The sequence below is a fragment of the Apteryx rowi genome, unplaced genomic scaffold, assembly GCF_003343035.1.
Source record: "Apteryx rowi isolate R43461 unplaced genomic scaffold, aptRow1 scaffold_40, whole genome shotgun sequence".
Lineage (NCBI taxonomy): Eukaryota > Metazoa > Chordata > Aves > Apterygiformes > Apterygidae > Apteryx > Apteryx rowi.
Genome location: NW_020450530.1, coordinates 188,407 through 212,695, shown reverse-complemented (window position 1 = coordinate 212,695; position 24,289 = coordinate 188,407). Strand labels below are relative to the sequence as shown.

Genomic DNA, 24,289 nt, shown 5'->3' with positions numbered 1-24,289 from the left:
CGTGGGGCCGGCCTTAAAGGGGCCGCGCCCCGGCAGGGAGACGGGGGGGCGGCCGCCTCCGCAGCAAAGCTGCCACCCTTACCGGGCCTTGCAGTTTCCACCCGCGCGCGAGCCCTAGCCAGGACTCTTCCCCCCTCTCCGCCTTTATTCGTTTGCTTTGTTACTGCTGTTGAGCATTTTTTTGGYGACGTTATAGGCTCCTCACTGGAATTGAGTCCTTGCTGCGCTGGGCAGTTCATACATAAGCYGCTCCACCTGGCACGTGCGCACGTGGTATTACCCGGTAGGCGCTCCCACGGACTCTTGCAGGATCAGGACCAAAAAGGGAAACAGTCCTGGCTCGGAAGGGAAATTTTTCCTTTTGCAAAATARGGGCGCATTTGTGCATTTTGTTTTAACAGTGTGCATGGCTTTGCCACATAAGCGGAAATTTGCCTGACTTGCTGGCACTTTAATTACTCTATAGTGCTTTTCAATGAAATTGAAAGTGATCTATTTCTCCTCAGTGCCCTGGTTTTCATATTGTGCTTTTTTACTGGAAAAAAAAGCAGAGGTGATCTTTTTTTGCTAAGAGATGAAATAGTGTGAGTCTGTTCAGAAGTGAAAGGCAGCTTGAGAGATGAGCCTTCTGCTGGGTTGTGTGATCTGATGCACGTAGGCTGCAGAGGGCATGACTCCCCCCTCTGCCTCTTACACTGCCATGACTACAGCAGCAGCTTTCTGTGCTGCACTGCTTGAAATGACTCACAGGAAGGCAAAAGAGAATCAGGCCCAGAGCTGTCTCCACACAGACRTTTTCAGACACATGAATCAAGCACAAGGTAATTTTAGCAAAGTCTCAATATTGCACTGCTGCTAGAAAACTTGAAAACACATACTCCTGAACAAAAGAAGAGGATGGTAGCATATGGCAATGGTTCAGAGTGGCACAGGCTATAACAGTGAGAATTGTCAGGAGTGAAACACTTATTTTCTTAGTGATTAACAGTGCCATTAAGAACTGAAAATGTTTCCTTCTTCTGATGTCCTCAGCCCCCTGCCATTGCATAGTCACTTCTTCCTCCCACCTTTCTCCTTTCTGCCTCCTAGGTTTGTTACATGGGGGTGGTGTGGGAATTCAGGCAGCACAGGGGGAAATGCTGGAGTGCAATGGGACCACTGGTGTATTTGCTCCATGGYTTGCCAGTCCCAGACTGGTGGACCCTAGCTGTGCTGTTCACACAGTGGAAACATCTGCAATTTCTTGCTCTTAGCCCCTTAGACTAAGGGAGAAGYGGTGAATATATTTTCATGGCTTCCATAGATACATTTTTACAGATTAACCAAGTACAGGTGTGCATGTGTGCACCCTTCTGTGGAGTGGTTGCTGCACACTCACATGCCACATTTGTAATATTTTCTGGATGCACATCTGCTTTAGAGCACAATTGGTTGCAATTAAAACAGGAACAAAGGAACATGTCTAAGACAGAAAGTAGCTAAAAGTTCAGATGTTTTACAGAAATGCCTCACAACCTGCACTCTAATGTTGTGTGAAAGCCAAAAGCAGATAGAGCTTTTACGTATCCTGTTAGCAAGCATAAGGCAGGACTGTTAGCATCTATAGGAAATCTTAATTGCACTTGTGCCCTAGGGTACCTTAGGAACACATACATTTCAAGGTTTGGATGCTCTGAGAATAAGTCTGAGAATAACTCTGAAGGTATCTGTCATAGAAAGGCTTCAGAAGAGGTTCAGGGTAGRCTGAAGACTTTCCTGGAGACTGATTGCAAATAGCAAGGCTGGGGCACTAATTGGTTGCAGTTTTACTTACCTGAGCATATCCTGGTCAAAGAGCAGAGAGCAACTGGATAAGGAAGGAAGAGCCAGGAGAATGTCAAAGAAATACAGATAATGTGGGTCCGAGATGAAACACAGGTAGAAGGCTTTGAGTGATGGCTCTGTTAAGAAGGCAGGCTGCTTTCTGCTCTAGGGAAATGCTTCCTCCTGGTGAGATCCTGCTGTGTTTAGGGGCTTTGTAGCCATTCTTCATRGGTGATTCTGCCAAAAGAATACCTACCTTGTGTCATACCTTCCTTCCTCAGTGGACACAACTCTGCAAGTCTTTAAATGGGAGTGAACAATATTTAATAAGATTGATTCTGTGACTTATAACCTAATTAGCATTACTTTGTGCTGCTTTGAGTCACAAAAACAGCTTTCAGCTGTTATCCCAACAAGTGTTTTTGCAGGTTGAGATGCAGGCTTGGTATTTAGACACTGGCTGCAAACCAAAGATGTGATTGCAACAAAATAGGAATGTTTACAATAGAGCTCAGAATAGGGGCAAGATTGGGTTTATGATATGCCTAATTTTCAGAGATGCAGGAAACAGATCTGTATTTAATCTTTTTTTACTTTAGAGACAAATGATCTTATATGACCCAGGGCTCTAATGATACATGTTTATATGGAAATCTTCCTTTCATAATTAATTCATCACTTTAACCTCTGAGAACAGCTCACTGCACCCATCCCTCATTTTGAGCTGTGCTCCAATGTTCATTGTCACTGCAAGTTGTTCAATGGATGAAAAGGGGAGGGCAAAACAGTGGGTTTTTCCACTTACTCTGTCGCTACTCTGAGCCCTGGCAGACTCTTTCAGTAGAAGTGACGTTTTTCTGCTAAGCAGCTAAGTGTCCAGGGACACTCTAGGGTTAGATCTAGGGAGAATCTGCACTGCAATCCTGCTCTTTTATTTAAAGGGCAATCCTGTCTTTCCTCTTTTGAAGGAAGGCCCCATACACCATATCTGGTAATCACATTATTGAATTAGGTTTAAAATATACTCTAAAATCAGATCAAGATAGTTCTGTTTAAACTTGACCAGGCTGCCCAGCATGAACAGGGAAAAGGCATAGCTAAATGGAGCATTAATCTTCACACAGAAGACTAAACCATAAAAAAAAAAAAAGAAAATCTGTTAAGAGTATTTTGAGAAAGCGCCTTCCCATCCCAACCACAGGCCTTTACGGAACAACAAGAGGGTCTCAATCATAAGGCTTCTGCTGAATTTTTACTTTTATTTAGGCAGCAGACAGAACATTAAAGCAGCAGTGGGTAGCAACCACTAAGGCACCACTAGCTCTTACATCTGTACCAGATGCAGATAATGTGACTAGAACTTCAGTGTTCAAAACCACGGTGAAGGTTCAGAAATAAGCTGCTACCACCTGAGGGCACCTCAAGCAAAGGTGGTGTTGTTCCAGCCTACATTGCCAGCACTGATCTCAAAGAAGCTGACATAGATTCTGAAAGGGAAGACAGACACCATTAGCTGCACTCTGCTGAGAGCGGAGTGCTGCAGCCTTGCCAGGGTTCCTGCTGCAGAACTCAGTTATGCTGTAGACCATCCCCCAGAACGTTATGCTTCCCTGGACTGCACTGTGTCTCAGTGAGTTACAGGTTTCCTTTTGCAAATTCTGGCAGGTGTTTGCCAGTGTTTCATTCCCCTCCCCACCTTTAATACCTTGTCTACTTGTGTTCTGGAGTTCTTAGCATTCTTCTCCTCCCTCTTGTTTTAAGATCTCAGGATCCTGTATTTTAACTAAAGTGACAAAGTCACTTCTGGTACAGATTGGCATACGTTCAGAAACGTGCAATAGAAATGCTCCTATTTAAGTGGAAGTTTCGTAGTAAACCTCCCCCCGCACCCAAGAGGCAGTGTGAAAGTGTTGATATGTGTAGCTCACATTATCGATTTAATAAAGTCAAATTATTGTGTCTGTACCTGGACTTGCACATTACCTGTGTATGTACAAGATCTGTGGTACACAGAGTGCCTGAATCCTTCATCATTATAACCAAGATAAAGGTTCTACAGCTTTTCAGCATTGAAACTAATGCAATTATTCCTTTCTTCTTTTTAATTTGAGAATTACTCTGTTGACTTGGCATTTAGCATCTTCAAGCAGATTGGTAATAGAACACCACTAAAGGACAGGTTTGGCATTAATAGCTTCAACATCTTTTGAAAGCCATGTCAGACAAATTGCTGCATGAGTTTACCTGTCAGCTGGTATTTTCAGCTGTTTGTTCATCAGGTCACATAGCAACTTGGAATAGACCTTGTTCTCCTCATCTCCTATCTTGCCAATGCTGTAGAGAAAGCACATAGCACAGGGCTCTGTGGAGCCTCCAAATGACATCAGCTGATCAGGAGAGATCTGTATTGCTATATACTGTTGGAAGAAAGAAGAAAAATWTATCTTCAGTTGTCATGCTAAAAAAAGTTTTTGAAAGTCCCAGAACCGCAGTGAGAATAGGTATATACTGATCATTTATGCTTTTGAAATTCTCTCCTGTATGTACTTCATTGCATTCCCAGACCTCCTAAACATTTTCCTTCAAGCCACTGAGATGAGAAGTTAAAACACACCACCACAGACATTTCCACAGTATTCCATTTGGGGATGGGCACTGCTATCACAGCTCTCTTCTGTTGTGGAATGGCTGTTCTAAATAAAAGTACTAACAAAGTACAGTCCCATGCACTTAGGGGTGCTTTTTACCACTTACTAAAATGCAAGTGAATGGCTTGTTTCACTCTTGTTCTTACTAAGCAGCCCTGCAGCACGAATCCTTCCCTGCCTGCTGCCATCTCCTTGGATTTTTTTCCTCCATACCTTGCTTGGGATGTCCAAGGCTTTCGTGTGTTGGCACCTACCTGTATAGATTTGCAGTTCACTCAAAGTGAAATTCATGGCTGTGTTAAGGGCTGGTACAAAGACATCATGCTACTTAAGCTTGGGAGGCTCAGTTCCTAACAGTTCTGGCTGGGTAAGGACAGTTGTGGGGGAAACCACTGCACCTTGTGTGCTGGTCTGCCCTTCTCTAGGCTTGAGTGAATATCTCTGGCTGGTGGGCAGCAGATACTCTCTTTTGTACCCCAAACATGCATTAAGCCTAGGACAAAAACTGATGCACAGTCTTGAGTTCTATATTTAAGTAGACCCTGCTGAAACTTTCCAAGTAGGGCAGGAAGCATACATAGAAATCTGCTCCAGAGGGAAGTAAATGCTTACTGCTTTCCAAATATTGCTGATCTTCCAGCAAAGACTAAGCACTGTGTGTAAGCTAGCAGGCTGCAGTTTAAAAAAAAGGGGGGGGGGGCGCCTGAATGCCCTGCCCAGGTACACTGCTGGAAGGAGGATCCCTGCAGTATTCTTTTCTTCACTGAATAAGTATTTTGGATAGTGATCTCAAGTGCTCCCAGAGCTTGCTGTCCTGCAGTACACTGAGGACCTTCTCCAAGCCATAGGGCTCCCTGGCTCTGTGGGAAGAGCAAGTGCCAGCAGCTGTTTGCAATCACACAGCTCCCACCCTGCATTCCAGAGATTTTGCACCTCACTGGTTCCGGCTGCAGTCTTCCCTGCTGAGGTAAATGTGAGCTGACACAGCTGAGGTCTAGATCAACATCCCTCTCATTAAACAAAATACAGCCTAATCCTGCTTTTGTCCTTGATGTCAGGAAAAAATAGAAGAATGTATCTCTGTTAATATTAATGAACAGCCTGCAGTTTTCCCTGCTACTAATACATAGTGTCAGATCCACACACAGGGGAATACAGGGATCAGTTCCTTTGGCATTCATCTGGCTTCTGTTCTTACCCACGTTTATTAGCAGTGCATCATTAGAACTCAGCAGCTGTTAACCCTCTTGCTAAAAYAAGCTAGCCTGAGTACCAGGAGTTGTCTGGGTAATTAACCTTGGCCATCATTTACAGCTTGTTTGGGTGCAGGGTGCATCTGACTGCAGCAATAGAGGATGAATGAAGATCCTGCTGAGGTACCACTTGCTCAGCCCTGTTCTCTGGCTGGACGCCTTGTGCTCTCAGCTAGCTTTAGGTCAAATGTAGGTATACAAGTTTTCRGCACAAATGTAGGCCTTTAAACGCCTACTCCAGAAGCAAGTTATTATTAAAAAAAAAAACTTTCTATCAAGCTGAAGTGTTAGTCACCACTCTTTTCTCCTTAGAGCAGTTTGAAAGTTTGTTGAAACAGTTTTTCCAGTACAAAAAGCTGTTTGATTAAAAGAAAAAACCCACACACATTGGATTTTTCCAAATGGTACCCTTTCCTGTGAAAGGAAAACTCTGCATTCCAACCCACTCTAATCCTTTCCCTCTTTGTGTTATAAAAAAAGAGACTCCCCCTTTCCCATTCCCTCCTTTGTCACRAAGAGCTTGCATGTCCTCTCCAAAAAATCCCTTTGTTGTTCTCTGTATATTCCAAGTCCCATTATGTATCCCTTCCACACTGCTGCACAAACCTGTTCCAGCTGCATCCCAGCCCTGGCCTCTAGCTTCCTGTTCAGGGGTTGAGGCAAGAATCACCAGCTGACAAGCCTTCCCACCCCCCTCCCCAAACAGAAAGTACTTGTTGGCTAGATTGATAAAACCTTTGATTTTAGAAGAAGTATAAGACATATCACTGTTTCACATAGATAAAACAGTTCTTATATGCAGAAAAAAAACAAAAGAACAAAACCAACTTTATTTATGGTTTAGCCTGTTTTCTGTGGGGACAAGGCTTATACAAGCCTAAAACATGTTTCTGAATATTCAAAGCCAACTAACTTCAAATTTGGTAGAGATATTTATTTCCTACACATAATGTAATGGGATGATTGCATAGAGTTCTATTACTGTCCCCAGAGAAAGAAGGGCTCTTCATTAGACAAAATCTGCCTGGAAGAAGCACAGGAAAACCAGGCCTCTTCAGGTCTGTTGTTCACAGAACTGTTKGCTTTTTAATTGTGTGTCAGGTCAGCTTGATGAGAACATCCAGCCATGTAAAGATATCTTTTTGACTCTCAGCTGTACAACAAGTAGAAGTGTTCTAATCAGAGTGCTAAACTGAGAATTTTTATTGGTCAAAGAAATGCCAGTACTATTAACCATCCCACCTCTGGTCATTACTTCAGAAACATCTGGCTGGCTAGAGCCTCCACTGGTCTCAAGCAGAGAAGAAGTTAATGCCAGTTGACTACCTTCCTTCAAGCAGACATTCAGAGAGTGTCTTGGGCACTCATGAAGAATATCACTGGGATGGTGTTATGCAAGGGGCTTGTTCTTTGTGCTATTTTTTGTTGATATTTCACAAACTCATGGTGTTTTCCATCTAATACTATTGTCTTGCATATCATTTCTTTGGAAAAAAGCTTTCCTTAGCAGTTTGTGAAATGCTGACTACATCAGCAGATGAGCTGGTGGTGCTCTGCTTAAACCTAAGGAAAGACACAGCATGTTACTGAGGTTACATGGCTGTTATGATATAATTTATAGCTTAACACAAATAACCAGAAAGAAGAGATTTCCCCTCTGCCCATACAGGAGAAGAGTGAGCAGACTTAAAACCTAGTGAGGAGAGCATGGGGGCCAGGAGAAGAAACTACTGTGAAGTGACACTATGAAGCTAGGGATGGGCAGGGCTATTCCACGGTAGTAAATGCAAATAATTGAGAACTGCATCACTGAAAGTGATACTGATGTGACTGTTGTCCCCAAGCTGGTATCCATAGCACAAGCCTGTAATGCAGAACCTGACTGGAGGCGACTGAAATTTTTAAAGCTTCCCTCCAAGATCTAACTGAAATACTGCTTTAAAATAAGCTGACTGCTTCTCACTCCAGTGATGAAGGGGAAAAAAAATTCCTGGCCTCTCTATAACAGCTTCCTGGGTATCTCCTCTCAGTCTTCTCTTTTCTAGACTAGAGAAAAGATTTCTTGAGCCTTGCATGTTACGTTAATTTCTCTAGTGTTTTTCTCCTTAGGTGCATCTCTAAACTGCCTACCTCTTCCTTAAAGCAGAGTGACTGAGGATGGCTGGAGTACTTCTGCTGAGGTCTCCTGTTATACCTTTTGCACAGCACGGGATAAAGCCTCCTACTCCCAAGCATTGTGTTAACTTTTATCCATGTTGTAATCCATAATAGCTCACCAGATCCTTTGCTCTTTAAAGAAATATTCTTTTTGTCTTTAGTGCGGTTTGATTTTTTTTTCCTTAAGTGTCAGCTACTGAATTAGAACTTCCTGACTTGAGAAGATATCTCCAGTTATCTTCTTGAATTCTAACCCTGCCCCCTGTACATACAAGTTATTGTCATATGCATATTCAGTCCATTGACCAAGTCATTAATCCAAATGTTGGCTAGATCTGAGTATAAAACAGACTCCTGTGCGACTGTTTGAAGCTTTCCCGATTTTGACAAAACCAGGCCAGTGGTTTCATTGCTATTTTCCTCTTACCATTTATAAAAGGTTCAGAAGTTTGTTCTAGTATCTCCCAGTTATCCCACCGGATTTTTAAGGTTGGGTCTGGTTTTGCCCTTCTTCACTCCTCAGGACACTTTCACCTGTAGCAGTTATCAAGCATTTGCTAAGAGTTCAGAGACTTCTGTTGCTATCTAAAGTAGTCTAGGGCAACTGTCATTTGAGGATGCTTTGTTTCCACAGCAAAGGAAGATCTACTCAGGAACTTCAGGTAACTCAGTRGGTAGAGAAAGGATTCTCAGGGCTCCTCAGTAGATCTTCATTCTTTCTACAGCATCAAAATATCATTCCCAAAGTAGGATAAGAAACTTTTTCTTGAAGTGCTCCTTTACTAGTGAATACATAGAAATGGCACTTCACCAGGCTACTGATGATCAATAGCTGATTCACCTAAGTTATTGCTGCTATCRTGACTGAGAAATAATTTACATTATAAAGCTTATAGCTCTGTAGAGAAATTTTTTTATCTTGTTTTTCATGTTCATCAACAGCTTTCAGTAAACAACYGATACAGCTCCTAGTGGCCTTTCAGGATTAATTAATAGAACCCTTACAAGACCCTTGGGAATGATAGTTGTTTCAAAGTGGTATTTCAGCACTTTACTTTAGAAGTATACAGTCATGGGTTTTAGCAGGTTAAAACTCCTACAGTTTGGTAAAGAAACCAGCAGGTAATTTTTACTCTGGTATTTTGACCATGACTAATAGGACTTTGTACAAAGGTATTTTTGCTAGATCTGAAATAAGCTCTTCTTCAGCTGTAATTCCTAAGCTACAGATAACATGGTGGGAGATAATGAATGTGTATTCAGCAGATAAGTAAGCTACAGCAAGGATTGTTTTTCAGACAGCTGAATTCTTGAGAGGTACTAATGTACTTATATACCTACTGTCTTGACAAAGGCCTACATGAAATACAATCATCTACCRAGCTATTTCAAATACTTTAAGTGATTTAAGATCTCAACACAACTAACTTACAAAAACCAAGTATCTGACATGTTTGTACAAGGAGAAGATTCTAARTACTAGTGAGTCATTAGGTGCATTAGTTTAGATAGGATATCACAGAAAACTAGCTCACAGCATAGACCCAGCTGACTATTAATAGAGAAAATATTCAAGCATCCAGACTTACCTGTGCTGGCTTGCCCAGTGCTTTTGATAGTTCCTGAGCGAGCTCTCCTGTGAAAGATTCTGGAACTTTATCCTTGCTCAAATTTGTGTTAATAATGAATTTAGGCATCTTTGGAKTGTGAGAGGGTTTTCTTTAATCTTTCAGCTCAACTTATTCACAGCCCTGTTTCTAACTCACCTGTTAGGCTACTCACCCAATGTGAAAGAAAGCACCTCAGCAGCCTTAAATAGCCGGTGTTGTCTTCCCCAGGTGCACCTGGAAGAGTGAGAATGCCACCTGAGAAAAGAGGCTGCATGTGCCATCTGCAGGCTACTGGCTGCTAATGCAGATAGTCACTCTAAGGCTTTCATAGGAGGAAATGTAGGCTTTTTACTTTCTGGAAATCAAAACATCCAACAATGATACTTCATTTTTGGATACAGTCTGATCATGGAAACCAGTGAAAGAACAAGTATTTCAGAGACTGAGCGTTTGAGAATGGGAGCGCTATTATGTGGCTTTTTGTAAAAAATGTGGATGGACTCTTCAGCTCTGAGGTCTGGGGCTCTTTTGTGGAATAGACCATAATAAAAAGCATCAGTAGCACATGCAGTGGATGCAAGCGAATGCTCAACTGTGATGAAGTCGATAGAAAGATGCCTTAAAATCAGGTTCTTGATTTCCCACTGYGCTGGGCACTGAACTTTATATGCTTAGAAGAGGCTTGTTTTCAGCTTGCTCCTGCTTTGTGCTACTTGTAGTCCCRTAACAATCAACAAGGATTTCCTGAGAGATGGGAAATCAACAGGATTTCTGAAGCGAGATGGCTTTATCCAGAGTGGAGTAGGTGGCAGAACTGGGATCAGTTCTCTTCGTTGTGGCTTGCTGATGAGTAGACCCTTACATGACTCTACTAGTCCTGTAAGACTAGTGGGTGGTTCAGAGGGGTGATGTGACATTTAGTATGGAGCGTTTGCCGTGAGATGTGTGTGGGAAAGCAGGTTGAAGGTGCTGATGGGGATAAAAGAATTGGTTTGCTAATCTCTCCATATCAGTAAGAGGATGGGTACCTTTATGCCTGTAGCTTCTGTGAGTAAAGGGCTCTTCTACCCACTCCCCTACTTAGCATCTAAAAAGGAGTGAGAACTTTCTTGGAGTGAGAACAGCTTGGACTAAATGCTTGTACTACAACAACGTAGTTTAAGCAAATACTTTTTCAGTGTTGAAAACCTCAGTATGAACATGTATAAGTTAATTTATAGGTAGTGTATGTTGATTTTAAGTCTGTTCCTTCACTGTAGCACTCTTTCTATAAAAAGCCAGCAAACAAAAAGAGCCAGGATTGCTATGTGCCAGTGTTCATTTACAGCCCCTGTTAATGGGTTGGCTCTCCGGTATCAGAAGCAAAAATAATGGAAATACTTCCCGGAATAAAGTCTGTTTGTATAAACAAAGATTTTAAGACACATTTCCTATGTCAAAACATTAAGAACAAATAAACTCAAGTGAAAGCTCCATCCATAACGATAATGATAGGAACTGCTGTTTGTAATATTGATGAGTTTCTCCTTCAGTGAGTTACTGAAAGCAGGTGACATGATCCAAAGCATTTAGTCACCAGTCATACCATAGTTATTAGTTGCCACTCGGAAAAATCAAGACCATATTTCCAGTCAACTTCACAACGTTTTTTTCTACTGTGTGCAGTAATCCCTAGTTATTCGCAACTTGCTTATATTAAAAAAAAAATTCCAAAACAAACTTTCTCTTCTCTCAAAACATCTGATGCAATTCCCAAAAGCTGATGTACCAGTTAGGAAATCAGATCCTTAGACACCACAGAGGCTCTTGGGAGTGCTTAATTTTATAGGAGCCATTTTAGTTCTTTTGAGTATAATAATGATGCTGTTCAGTAGATCCTTCTCCCTGCTGAGAGTTACTAGAATGTTCACCACTGAAATTTCCATTACATCTCCAGACTGTTGTACAGTCCAACAGATTTCACTTTCAATGTTTTTTTTTTCTGGTATTGTGTCTGGAACCTTTTTTCCTGGTTTCCTTTGCTAGCTTTTCTATCTGCATCTCCTTTGGTCACCCTAAACCATTTACCTGGCTTTTACTCTATCAGCCTGCTAGTCAAATATTTTAGACTTCTATTTTTCCCCTGCCTCCTGACTGATGATCATTTAGTTGGTTAAATTCTTCCTTCCCTTAGTCTGCCTCCTTATATTATTCCACTTAGCCCTTCATATTTCTGATATTCTTCTGTGAACTATTTGTTAACAGTTTCCTGACACTGAGGTGCTTAGAACTAGTGTGGTCTCATTTAGGTGTATGTGGCATTGAACAAGAGTCCTGGAAACAAGGGACACCAGCTGAGACCTGCAGTTGTGGATCAAGAGCTGTGAGGACTGAGGACAGCCTGTACAAAAGTTCTTGAAGGGGATTGGGCCTTATGGACTGTGCACAAAATGTTTTAAAAATTCATAAAGTACATTAGCATAAGAGATTTATTTTTTAGAAAAAAATCTCTTTATATCCAGTAGATTTTAAAACTGAGTGATGGAATTTCCTGGGAAAATGTTTAGATATCAGGAAGAAATAAAAGTCTAGCAAGAGGAATTTCATATCTGTATATTTTTAAAAACAATAGGAATAAGACACAGTATAGCTTGCAGTCTGTTTTTAATTTTTCCTTTTTAGTTCTATTGCAACAGTGTTTCCTGTCTTTTCTAAGAGATGCAAATTTCTCCTCTGAACATTCAGAGTTTGGTGCAGAACAGCTGTTCCTTAGGAAAATTATTTTCTGTGACTGAGGTTTCTTTTTTTCCAAAATTTAACTTGTTGAACTCTGCTTTTATTTCCATGATCGACTTTCCCTTGGTCTCAGGGAGGTACAAGTAGATGAAAATTGCTGATAAAGCAAGGATTCCCAAAAAGATAAGGAAGCATAAGGGTCCAAGGTTATCCTACAAACAGAAATGAGAGACACCGTAAGGAAAATAATCTCATTTTGTTTTCCTGCCCTTGGGTGCAAGTCTGTATCTTAGTAATTAAAATACAAAGGTGTGCTCACGAAACAAATCAGGAAAGGTATCAAACCAGGAGTTTCCACTGGCCACATACAGCCTGACTCTGCTTGTGGCAGAGACCTGGGGGACCCCTGAGCAGGGCTGGGTAGTTGGACAGGGCCCTAAGCTTCGCATGGCATTGCTGTTGCTTTGTTCCCTGTCCTGTTGTTTTGTTCCTTCAGAAATGGATTAGACTGGAGGGAGGGATCCGGTTAGAGTCACTTACAACAATCAGTGGAAAAATCATCCCAAGTACAAACAGCCCCATCCAATTGATGCAGCCAACAATCAGAAAGGCAGATGGTCTGAATGACTGGCTGAAGATTTCAACCATGATGGATATAGTGGCTCCAGCTGAAGAAGAAAAGCAAAACACAAGCAAGATATACATGTTTCCTTAGTTCTTCGGTGCACCTTGCTCCTGCCAAAGATCCTCAGAATGACAATGGTAAAAAATGATGGAAAAGCAGAATGGACGGCCTGCTGGCAGGCGGCCTCTGCCATGGGGCTAAAAGACCGTGATTGCAGAAAGGGACTACAGCTGTTAATTTAGGACTTCAGGTTTCAAATGCACATACTGGAATCTTTTTCTTGGTGCCAGTGCATCTGTGCAGTTCCCTATCGCATTGGTAGCCGTTATTGATGCAGTAGTTTATAAAACCAGCTCCCCTACTGGCTCTGTGGTCAGTTCCACCTGAAGCATGTTGGTAGGTATAAAGTTTTACTCACTAAGTTAATGAAGGGTAAGATTAATATGATGTACCTAGCAATGCCTGGAATCCTTTTTTTTGCTGAGTATTTTAAAAATTCTTGTGAGATTTCTTTTTCAAAACCTCTGGAGAAGATGATACTCTATTCTGAATTATTCAGATCCTGTGATCAGCCATAAAATTGTGGGTGTCTGTGTCCTTTTCCTTTCTCTCACTTGTACATGTCTGCTGATATTATTGAGTTCACAGGGCTGAGGCCTTTTTCTCCTTCCTTTCTAGAACCTTTTTACCATGGGACTAGTCCATTCTTCCTCTGTTGGTTGTGTAACCAATCAATATGATATAAAACTTCCTCCCAACATTACCACTGATGTACTCACACGGTCCAATTCCATAGAAGATAACGAATAGGAAGATCAAGATGACACTGAAGTAGTGCATCCAAAAGAACTGGTGCTAAAGCAAAAAAACAAAGTGATATCAAACAGTTAGATACATGACAGAGTAGCAGTGCTCTGTGTTTTCTGCTGTTGACTAAAGTTTTGGTGCTTATCCYGAAGGAAAAAGTCCTGCCTGTAAGGCAAGACCAGAAAGGCTGGCTGATGCTGGGTAGGTAGCCAGAAGGCTGCTGTCTCATTACCTGCAGTGAGAGGGTCGTGGTAAGAAGCACTAGTACAAAACACATCAGTGTATATCCTCCCCATAGCAGCACCTTCCTCCCAAAACGCTCTATAAGGGTGCTCTGAAAAGCAGAAAATACAGATGCCTCGCATGTCATAAATCCTAGTTCTCAAATGAAATAATTCCTTCTCTCTCCCTGTGTTCCTATCAGAAGTTTAATCTGAATAATACAGTCAAAAATCAGTGTCATTTGAGAGTCTCTAAACTCCTAATGGATTTTATTAGCTTCCTCAAAGCTGTATTTACTAATCATTCCTTTTCTATTCTTAGACAGTTCCCTTTCTTGCATGTGTATATACATCAAATTGTGCACATGCACATACACACCCGCACAGCTAATCAGGAACATCAGTTGATGCACCTAATCAAGACTCATGTTCCTTTGGAGCTGTGCCCCTGATTCTCTTGATCTGCTCATGTCTTCTCGCAGAGCAGTTGCTCTAGGAATTGTTTATAACAGAGTGAGAAAATAATTTTGTGGAATAAAAATGAGTCTAAAGACATCCAGTCATGCAAAATAATTTGAGAAAACAGTTGCCTTTCATCCTGCATATGGTTTTGCAGAGGCAAGAAGAGATATCTTCGATTATGCAGTCTTCCCTGATCACAGTTAAAAAAAGAAAAAGTACACTTGTTAACTACGTTAATTTTTTCCTCCAAACTCTAGTCGGAAGAGACTTACACACAGTATAGAAGATAAGCATTCACACAACCCAACTCCTAGGGACACGTATGGGATAAGGTATTCTTCAAACTTGGCTGTGTGGAATACTTCAAAAGAATAGAAGTATATCTGGAAAATGCAGAGAGAAAATGCACCTGTGAAAAAAACATGTTGCAATCCTGATGCATATTACTGCCCATCTCTCTTGGTGAAGTTGACATATTATTATGAAAGTGCAGTGTGCCCTTTCAGCTATGAAAGATAATTGCATGTTGGGCTATGTTAGTAAGAGCATAGCCAGGAGCTTGAGGGAAATGATTATTCTCCTCTATGTGACACTTGTGAAATCACAATCAGGAGAACTGTGTCYGGGTTTGGGCCCTGCAGTACAGGAGAGACACTGAAAAACTGGATCGAGTTTGACTGAGAACCACCAAAATAAGGGGCAGGAGCACAGAATACTGGAAGAGAGGCTGAGGTAGCTGGGTTTATTTATCCTGGAGAAGAGAAGGCAAAGGTGGGATCCAATTGCAGGTGGTTATAGAGAAGATAGAGCCCGACTCTTCTACGAGGTGCACAGTGAGAGGATGAGACACAATGGACACAAGTTGCAGCAAAGGAGATTCTGACTGTGTATAAGGAAAAAATTCTTCACAGTGAGAATGGTAAAGCACTGGAAAAGGGGCCCGGAGAGGTCATGGAGTCTCCATACCCAGAGATATTCAAAACTCAACTGGACAAAATCCTGAGCAACTTGATCTAACTTTGAAGGTAGCAGTGCTTTGACCAGGGGAGATCAACCGGATGACCAAAGGTCCCTTCCAATGTAAATAATTCTGTAAGTCTCTGATTCTAATTTGGTGTAACAAACAGTAACTTAGAGGGTTTTATGATGCTGTTTAATATTGTCTCTTGTTCTGGAGATAAAGAAGGCACTCAACTGCATTGATTCCACAGAGCTGCAAGGTGGTCATGACAGTCATCAAAATGTAAAGTTGCCAGCGCAAAGATCGTTCTTTTATTATTTCGAGGACACGCAAGCTTTTAGCGCTTGCCATTGCAGCCTTCTCCTTCATGATGTCATCAATTTCTGCTTGATGGTCTCCTTCCCCCCAGAGCTTTCTAATAGCTGTTCAGGAGAAAGAGGGGAGTGGATTATTCTAGCAGTATAGCTCCATCATGAGTGGTTAAATTAAATCCTTTAGTCTGCATATGCATTGGCAGAATTATGTGTTGTTGTCTGCTTCTGTCTTGGTTGGTCCTGGGTCAATGGGCAATCAGAAGAGTTTTGTCTCTACAGCTGTCAGTATATCATGTCTTTCTAATGTTGATTTGACTTACTTTTAAACAAAATAAACATTTAAGTGCATTTTATTTAATAATAAATGAACTGCTTAAACCATTTATTTTAAGGAAATAAAGTAGTGGGAAATATTAGCCATGCTGATATATATCTTTCTCTTCTTAACTGATTAAATTAACCTGAGTGAGGTCCCAGGTTAATATAGATATATTGCTTTAGGTACTTCAACTGTTTTATTTAGAACTACCTCTGGTATTACTACATGGCACTGCAGTGTGCTGTGCAGATCTGCTCTGCTTTCTTGTCTCCTACAGAGGCTTTCACTGTAACTTATCAAATGAAGTGAAATAAGTGAAGAAAGTGGACACTACCTTTCCTGAAGGCTTCCTCATTACTTTTCTGTATCAGGAGGTAGGATGGAGAATCAGGGAAAAATGGGAGAGTAACCAGTTGAACCAGTGCTGAAAGTCCACTAGATGCTAACAGCCATGGCCACAAAGCTTCGCTTCCTAAAATCTCCCTGCAAAGCATATGCAAAATAGAATTATGCTAAAATAATGAAATGAATGTTCAAGAAGTTTTTATGAGTGATGAGGATTTGCTCAATTCCATTCTTGGCTGCGGTGGAGCAAATGCCTGAATTGATTATTTGGTAAATTTTGCAAATTTGGCTATTTTTATTGGTGACAATTTTTATGAAGTTCTTTGGCATCTTGAAAAATTTTCTAATGATCATTAGGGTCCATTAGGAAGTTTAGAGAGCTGATGAGAGTGATTTGACTGCTGTTTGGCTACAGTACTGGAACATCTTGCTAAGAGTTTTCATGTAAATGTAAATTTCTAAGGGAAGTCCCATAGTAGAAAGGGTGTGAAAATAAAAAGAAATACAATTATGAGGAGTAATTCATTTTTCTTTCTACTACATTTAAAACCATTTCTTTTCCTCAAATTAGGTCAATCTTTTTCTTCTGGCATAAGCTAAGCCCTGTTTTGGGGAAGATGAAARGATTTCTTACTGATTTGGTGAGAGGATAGGCTTGTAAAAAGATTTCTGCTACTTTGTAGTATAAGCTGTTAGAAAGATTGCAGAACTTACCGTAGTCCAATAACCTGTCCTGTGAGTTTTCCTAGTGTCAGAAAAACAGCAACTGTGGAGTTGGTAAATCCACGCAGCTTCTTAGGTGAAATCTCTCCTACATACTGAGGATGTATATTGAGAGAAAACCCTTAAACAGAGAAGAGGATAAATGACTTAAAATACTGAGAAAAGATTAACTTTCTCATTCTATCCTCTCTTACACTGTTTCCGTTCACTCTGCCTGGTATTTGGATTATAATCTCTTGCAACAGGGATGATGTCTTTCACATTTGTTAAGTGTTCAGTATATTCACTGGGTACTTTAAAAATCATTCTTCAAGAATGATGGTAACTGTAGAGACAATGCTGGGACAGCAAGGATGCTTGCTATCCACAGCAGGATGAGTGCATACCTGTACCAATGCCATAGAGAAAGCGTCCAACCAGAATCATCTCGAAGGATTTGGCTGTTTTGCTGAAGGCCATGAAAAGTGCCGCTACCAGCATGATCAGGTTGGTGCACATTTGGCACTTCTTTCTGAAAAAAACATATAAGAAATCAGTATGAAATGAGAATGTCTTGTACTCTTTTGACTAATCTTGCTGTGACAGGAAGCATGGTACAGCCATTCCCACTGTTTTGAGGAATGGCTGAAAAAATTTTGACTTTGGATAGTCAAAGTAGTTCTTTAAAATTTCAGGATCCTTCWGGTTTGAATTCATTAATATGTCTTAACTTAGAATTTAAACATTTGAAACACTTTATCCACATTTCTACACAGTCCAAGTGGGGAAAGAGATCACTGGCCCATGCTATMACCAAAATATTTTAATGGCTAGAACTCCTCATAAAATGTGAGGTTGTTCCCCAGAAATAATGTGACTCCATGGCTCCCATTTCAGAACGGCTCATATTAACRGTACTCTTGCAAAATGGATGTGATCTGAGGTGTTGGGAGATGACAGAAAGCATTTTCCACAGGCATGTTTCGAAAGGCACTCTGTGTGAATTGTGGGCTGGTTGTGTTCATGACCCTGATGTCTCAGGCTCAGATCAAATAATCTTTTGCACCTAGTTGTTTTGCCCTCATGCTTGCTAGTCAAGAGCCTTCTTGTACGCATTAAGAACTCACAGAGATCCTCTATTTGGAAAACTGTGATTCAGCAACTAGGTTATTGTGTGTTAAATAACCCACAGGAGAAGAGTATGATCTTGTTTCCAGCCAGTCTCAGGAGACCCTCTGAGTGTGGGATGAGGCAGTGTCCCACAAGAAATTTCTTGGGGGCACTTACCTGATAGCAAAGAACACAATTGCAGGCAGGCTAAGATGGTTTGTTGAGACCCGTATGAGGGGCCTCTGGATCAGTGGGTGGTGGAGCAGATCTTTAAGTGGGTCACACCAAGTAGATCTGTTTGCCAATTTCTCTGCAAATGAAATTAGTGGTGTTACACACAAGGCACTGAGAACGGACCAGACTGGTGGGGAATCCTTTCTCCATCCAGAGGGAAAGAAAGTTTGGGACTGACGTTCGGTAAAACGAATGGCCAAGAAGACAGTTGTCTCTTTGAGAATTTGGTTTGTGCAGATTGTATCTTTACAGAGCAGTTAGAGGCAAATTAATTTTTCTATTCTGTTCACATTTTTATTAGATTAGGTATGAATATTTAATATAAGGTCATCACCCCAGAATGAGTGTATTTAAGTGGAAATCTGACTCTTTTTTGACACTTAAGGAATTCTTCTACACATTCTATTCCCAGTGGTTAGAGGAACTGCATATAACATGTTACAACACAAGACATACAGCTCCTTTTTTGGGGTTTGTAGAGCTTGGAAGATCTTTATGGGAGTCATGTGGGATCTTGAACAGAATGAGAGGTAGTTACACTRTCCTGTTACTCCCAGAGGCACTGATCCAATGTTGGTGAATCCATCCTTTATGGAAATACAGTTCACTAGGGGAGGGCTCAGATAAACAAGATAAAAGACTGCTTGCTGCTTGAAAGAAGTGGATGTGATGGCAAACAAAATCAGTTTAGTCTTCAGTCAGAATGCTTCAACCATGAAGAAAAGATTTATCCATTCACCTTGCTATTTCCTTGTTCTTTATATACTCTGATTATTGAGTTATTACAAGAAACGCTTACTTCCTGTATTTTGTAGTCAGGTAGCCACAGCAGAGGCTCCCCAGGAGTCCTCCTATCCCGTAAACAGACACAATGAAGGACCACAGCAGCATGATTGTCTCAGGATGGAGGGGAGAGCCGTTTCGCTCTATCCATGTTTCATTAATAAACTTCCTGATGTGCTGAAAAATAAAATGAGATTTGACTGGATAATGGTATCAGCTTCCTTTATATTATTTGGTTATTGTACTTCAGTTGTAATCTGAGATTCAACATCAGACTTCTTTAGAGACTAGCTTCCCTTGGTCAAACAGGTTAGCTGAGATCACATTGCAAAATCTTCAAATTTGTGTCAGTCAGTAAGTTCTAAAGACAGAAAATGTGCTTTTAGGATGTTTCCCCCTCTTTTAGAAAGTTGTATCTGCTAAAATTCAGGAATTGTAGAAAGGCTTGGGTCACACATTAGCAGAATGGCTAATCTTTCATAATTAAATAATAAGAAAAAAAAACACTGAAGAAGGAGAAGTAAAATCACAAATCCAATTCAGGAAGAGTCTAGTGAGAGACTATATCTCTCACAATGGGCTCTAGCAATGAGAAGAATCTTTTCTTCATATCTGGGAGATAGTGTTGGTACTGAAGGTGAACTGTGACTTTGATGTCTGTGGCTGTGTTTTGCCTGTAATTAACTGGAAATCAAGATCCCTGAATCTTAAGATTGGCTTAAAAATCATGATATCTCAAAGAAAATACATTTGCAGTTTGGGGTAATTTTCTTCCAATTACGATCCCTTTTAAGGATTTGAATTCAGAATCCTCCATGAGTGTGAGAGTAAGAACCTCTGTAACAGAAACTGAAACTTCAATAAAATGACATGTGTTCAGAGGAGGCCATTTTAGGAAAAAGACCACATATGATTCTTATGTCCAGTCATGGGATATAGTAGTACTGAATACCTGTATGACACGATGTAGACACACAGTCCTGTCTTGCTTTAGAAGCTGGACTCCATATCACTTTCTAAAGGCGGCAAGGGGATAGGTGATTTTGGCATTAAATTAAGGTGCAGGCTCCTAGACCTTATTTTCCATGCTTTTACAACCTCTCTTTTTTTTTTTTTTTTTGACAAATCAGTTCGGAAAGGTTGAAAGCTCCGTTTAGCAGCTGCCTTCTATTGGAAGCTTATATGCTGTGTGGTAACAATTTATTTAAAACAGAAGGTAACATCCTGTTCTTCAGAGGAGAGAAACTACCCATTTGATGTTACTGCTACGTGGAAGAAAAGGCATAGATATTTCAGCTCAGTAAGTGTGAGATTTATCTTTAGCTCAGGCTCTCCATTTTGTGCTTTCAGCCCCAGGGAGACAGCTACTTACCACAGAAGGATAGTTGATCACAGAAATATGGAATCCATATGGGAAACTACCACCAATTCCCAGCACTAAGATCATTTGAAATAGTCCTCGGAATTGAACCTGCAAAGAGAAAACACAATGGTCCATCCGCTTCTCATAAATCTAGATTCACACAGGGCTGTGAGTCTTTTTAGCCACACTTGCCCAACCCCTCTGGAAATCTGCATTGTTCACTTTAAATCCTCTTGGATGTAAAYGTTTTTCCAAAAGTCCTCTGACCTGCTGCTGAATGCAATCACTGGCCACAGTGCCATAGCAAGACTAAATGCTAATATAAGAATGATAGTAGGAGAAAGAGATTAACAAAATGTTCTGGATAGTACAGCTCTCACTATATGACTGCAGTATCTGACAGGCTGGCTGGATAAACATGTCAGCCCAGGATAGGGAAGAGGAGAGGACAGCAGTTTTCTTGTCTGCAGYCTGCAGTAACGTATGTATATCAAACCATAATGTTATGCCACAAAAGCAATGCATTAAAAATCAACAATTTTTTCTCGTATTCTCTGCTCTAATTTCTGCCTGTGTCCTGTCTTTAAGCATAATAATGAACAGATCTCTTTACTGTTCATCTTTTTCAGAAAGTTATAGGCTACAATTTAATAAAGAGAGGATAGTAATTTGGAACAGCCCCTGTAATTGTGTTCATACAAAACTCTTCCTGAATTTGGTTTGTGATTTCGCTCCTCCTTCCTCAGTATTTTATTTTTTCTTCTTATTTAACAATAAAAGTAGGTGCTAGCATATTAAAAGGCTTGGCATCTTCCAGGCTAGGGCGATAGTATCTGCCTATAATTGCCTTGGCCAAGGATTAGGGACGGAGATGGGCTAGCTGCTTTGATGAATGAAATAATTTTATCTGTAAATAAGGAAAATATGTAACACATAACTACTTAGACCTTTTTGAGGTATGTGATACCACTGGCAATCTGTCCTGCTTCCAAGTGCCTGCAAGGCTAAATGGAATCTTCCTGAAATAGCTTAGATTGTATCTAGCAGATCAAACCTAGAACAATCATTATTTTAGCCCTGTCAGGATCTTTGCAGGGTCCTCTAGGGTTTACTTCACTCTCCCTTTTTATTCAGTGTGTGACATACCAGGACAGTAACACCGACTCTGTATAACACTGTGCTCTGCATCTCTTTTGTGTCAAATATGAACTGCATCATCTCACGGCTTCCTGTTAGCTTTTTGAGATCAGTGCCTGGGTGAAGAGGAGCTGGTAGAAAGTGCAGTCAGAGAGGAACAAGGTAATRCAAGTGCAAATAATGCTGGACTGGGAGGTACTTAGAAGACCCCCCTTTTTTCTGCTGCTTTGGCCCATCTTTCAYGGGCTTGTTAGTTAATTAGCCCACAGCTGGATTTTCCAAGTTATCCATGATAAGAAGCAAGAAGCTAATGGATCTTGAGACTCTGATTTCCCTTAAAAATCCTTTCTGAAATTCAGTGGATTTGCTAATTGGCAAAAACATTGAAACATAAATTAATAACTCACCTGTTCACTTTTCCTATTTTTGCAATAAACTCACAAATCAACAGTTTTCAAAATCAACAGATCAACAAAGGAAAGCAAAATAGCTTCTTGCTGGCAGTTGAGAAATGGAGTGAGAAATAGATTTTCACTTCTTCCCTGTTTTAAGACTATGAGAACTCTTGACGGATGATATTATCTGTCYTTGCATGAAACGAGGAAGCTTATTTCTTATAAAGTTTATGTTGTGTATTTCTTAGCCTTTGCAGTACAGTTATCTATTCATTACTTTGGAAGTAATCATAGAAAGTAATCAGAGTGCCTACTAATTGGTATTATTTTCAGTATATCAGAACACAAAAGGACAATAGCTTTGTCTGTGGTGGAACTGTTAGGACTTCTGTTAGTTTTTACTTAATCTTGTTGCACTGAAAGGACCTTTCCATGGACCCAGGCCCCACTGATCTTGGTGATGTTTGAATGCAGAAGAGAAAATGGCCTCTGTCCCAGAATAGCTTASAATCTTTAAGGATTCTGGATCTTTGTTATTATGCTAACTTTGTCTTTTATAAGTTAGGGCCACAAGAAGAAGTGACCAGATACTCACCAGGTCAGAGAAGAAGGTAGCCATCTTCTACAAAAGAGCTGATTCCTGTTGCTTACTGGCTAGTCCCTGCCAAAAGAACCAAATGCTCACATTATGCAATAGCAGTATCAGTGAGCTAGTCTCATGTTATTGAAGTTAAATTTTACTTCAAATGTTTTTGAGTTAATTACACCTATTTCAGCTGTTGTACAAAGTTTAGAATTGTTGGATTAAATATTTCAACCAACAGTTATGTCTAGCCCGAGTAAACAAGATGGTCTCCTTTGGGGGGAACCTCTACATTTCATGAACTCTGTCTTGTGCTAGGGGGATAGGGAACTGAGATAGCAATTTTAAACAGGATTCCAATAACCATACCTTGCTTGGTTTTCAGCATTAGCTGAGAAATGGAGAGACGATGTTGTCTGTTGGGAATCTTAGATGGGTTTGGACAGTGAACTATAGGACTTTGACATATAATGGGAAAGAGTTATTCTCTTTTCATGTGATGGCAACTGGAGCACATCAGAACTTAATCATTACTGAAAGGAATTGAAATGCTCCATCATTTTGAAATGGGGTGTAAACTTAACTATTCTACAGCAGCACACCAGGCTTGACCAGATAAGTATTTAATACTAACTGTTTTTCCTTTACTGGGCGAGTAAGATTCAACACAGTTTTCTCTAGCATTTGCCACTAGTTTACCTATTTCTTTTCCTGTCTGTGAGAAAAAAGTGATTGCTTTGAAACAATCCTGTAACCTCCACAGGTGGAGTGCTGTCTGTTCCTTCAGTTGGAAAATTCTTAGTCTCTAGCTTGATTTACTTCATAGTTAAGAGGGTTTTGTATGTATTAGGTTGCTAAATGGCTTAGATATCACTTGCCCTTTACATATCAGTCAAAGAAGATGAAGATGAAGAAATCATAAAGGTCTTGGCAGATGCAAATAGCCATATTTACTACAGTATACATCACATGCAAAGACTAGTTCACAGATGCTCTAGCTAATGTCTGAAATACAGCATATTGTGCTGCCCTGCCCTTTCTCCCATTGTTATGAGGTCTTCAAAATGGAGTTGAATGTTGATATGAGCTGAGAGTTCATGGTATTGCTTTTTCCAGATTAGGTTCCCCAGCAAATAAGCTGTTGTCAGAGCAGCAAGACCATTGCTTTAATGCTAAGAATTAATATATTTTTTGTAAAATCATACCAAGTTAAAACAACATAATGTGCATCTGACAAAAGAGAGAAATGCAATGTTAATTGCTAGTGTCTGCYTTATTTATATGGTATGGCGGTAAGACACAAGGAGGCAATAATATGTAGCTATCAGCCTCGGGCATTCCTCCTCAAATACTGCCTGTTACACATATTTTCCTATGTTCTGTTTCACCCACTTCTACTTATTATACATATTGTTACTTTTACTYTTTGCTTATGTACTTTAATTTTAAAATTCCTACTTTTGGTAGGTTAATACTCTTCCTCCTGTAATGTTTTTTTGCAGTTATGTTGATTAATTACTGTAGTGCTTCCGTGCTTTTATAGCTTACACTGTYGCAAGGTTCCCTTTATTAGATCTGCAGATTCATAATTAGTGCTAACTAGTTTCTTGCAGATATTCTTTAGTTATAATTGTGACTGGGACAGTTAATCTTATGACATCAGGTATTTGGTTATTTATCTTGCAACCTTATAGTCCCATGTGACCAAATATGAAAGGCTGTGCTATGCCTTCCTTAATACA

General features: G+C 40.4%; 2 protein-coding genes across 2 annotated transcripts; both read right to left on the bottom strand.

Annotated features, from left to right (window-relative positions):
- Positions 1-3,064: 3,064 nt before the first annotated feature.
- LOC112970611 (macrophage migration inhibitory factor-like) lies at positions 3,065-9,566 on the bottom strand. The gene is made up of 3 exons (XM_026075184.1): positions 9,451-9,566; positions 4,048-4,220; positions 3,065-3,290 (listed from the first exon to the last, which is right to left on the bottom strand). Exons 1-3 carry the CDS (start codon positions 9,556-9,558, stop codon positions 3,224-3,226), a joined length of 348 nt encoding a protein of 115 aa, XP_025930969.1. The 5' UTR covers positions 9,559-9,566; the 3' UTR covers positions 3,065-3,223.
- A 2,444-nt stretch (positions 9,567-12,010) lies between these two features.
- Positions 12,011-22,583, bottom strand: LOC112970608 (solute carrier family 2, facilitated glucose transporter member 11-like). The gene is made up of 12 exons (XM_026075181.1): positions 22,560-22,583; positions 20,442-20,540; positions 19,086-19,246; positions 17,350-17,474; positions 16,955-17,084; positions 16,230-16,378; positions 15,497-15,684; positions 14,574-14,684; positions 13,851-13,952; positions 13,591-13,666; positions 12,727-12,854; positions 12,011-12,398 (listed from the first exon to the last, which is right to left on the bottom strand). The coding sequence occupies exons 1-12, from the start codon at positions 22,581-22,583 to the stop codon at positions 12,192-12,194; spliced, it is 1,500 nt and encodes a 499-aa protein (XP_025930966.1). The 3' UTR covers positions 12,011-12,191.
- Between the last annotated feature and the right edge of the window lie 1,706 nt (positions 22,584-24,289).

Bases quoted from the DNA above. Each gene is read 5' to 3' on its own strand.
- LOC112970611 (XM_026075184.1), bottom strand. From the start codon at position 9,558: ATGCCTAAATTCATTATTAACACAAATTTGAGCAAGGATAAAGTTCCA. The intron at 4,221-9,450 runs GTAAGTCTGGAT...TTCTTCCAACAG, and splicing joins CACTGGGCAAGCCAGCACAG to TATATAGCAATACAGATCTC. The intron at 3,291-4,047 runs GTAAACTCATGC...CTTCCCTTTCAG, and splicing joins CTGAAAATACCAGCTGACAG to AATCTATGTCAGCTTCTTTG.
- LOC112970608 (XM_026075181.1), bottom strand. From the start codon at position 22,583: ATGGCTACCTTCTTCTCTGACCTG. The intron at 19,247-20,441 runs GTAAGTAGCTGT...TTTATTTTTCAG, and splicing joins TGATCAACTATCCTTCTGTG to CACATCAGGAAGTTTATTAA. The intron at 16,379-16,954 runs GTAAGTTCTGCA...TATGCTTTGCAG, and splicing joins GGACAGGTTATTGGACTACG to GGAGATTTTAGGAAGCGAAG.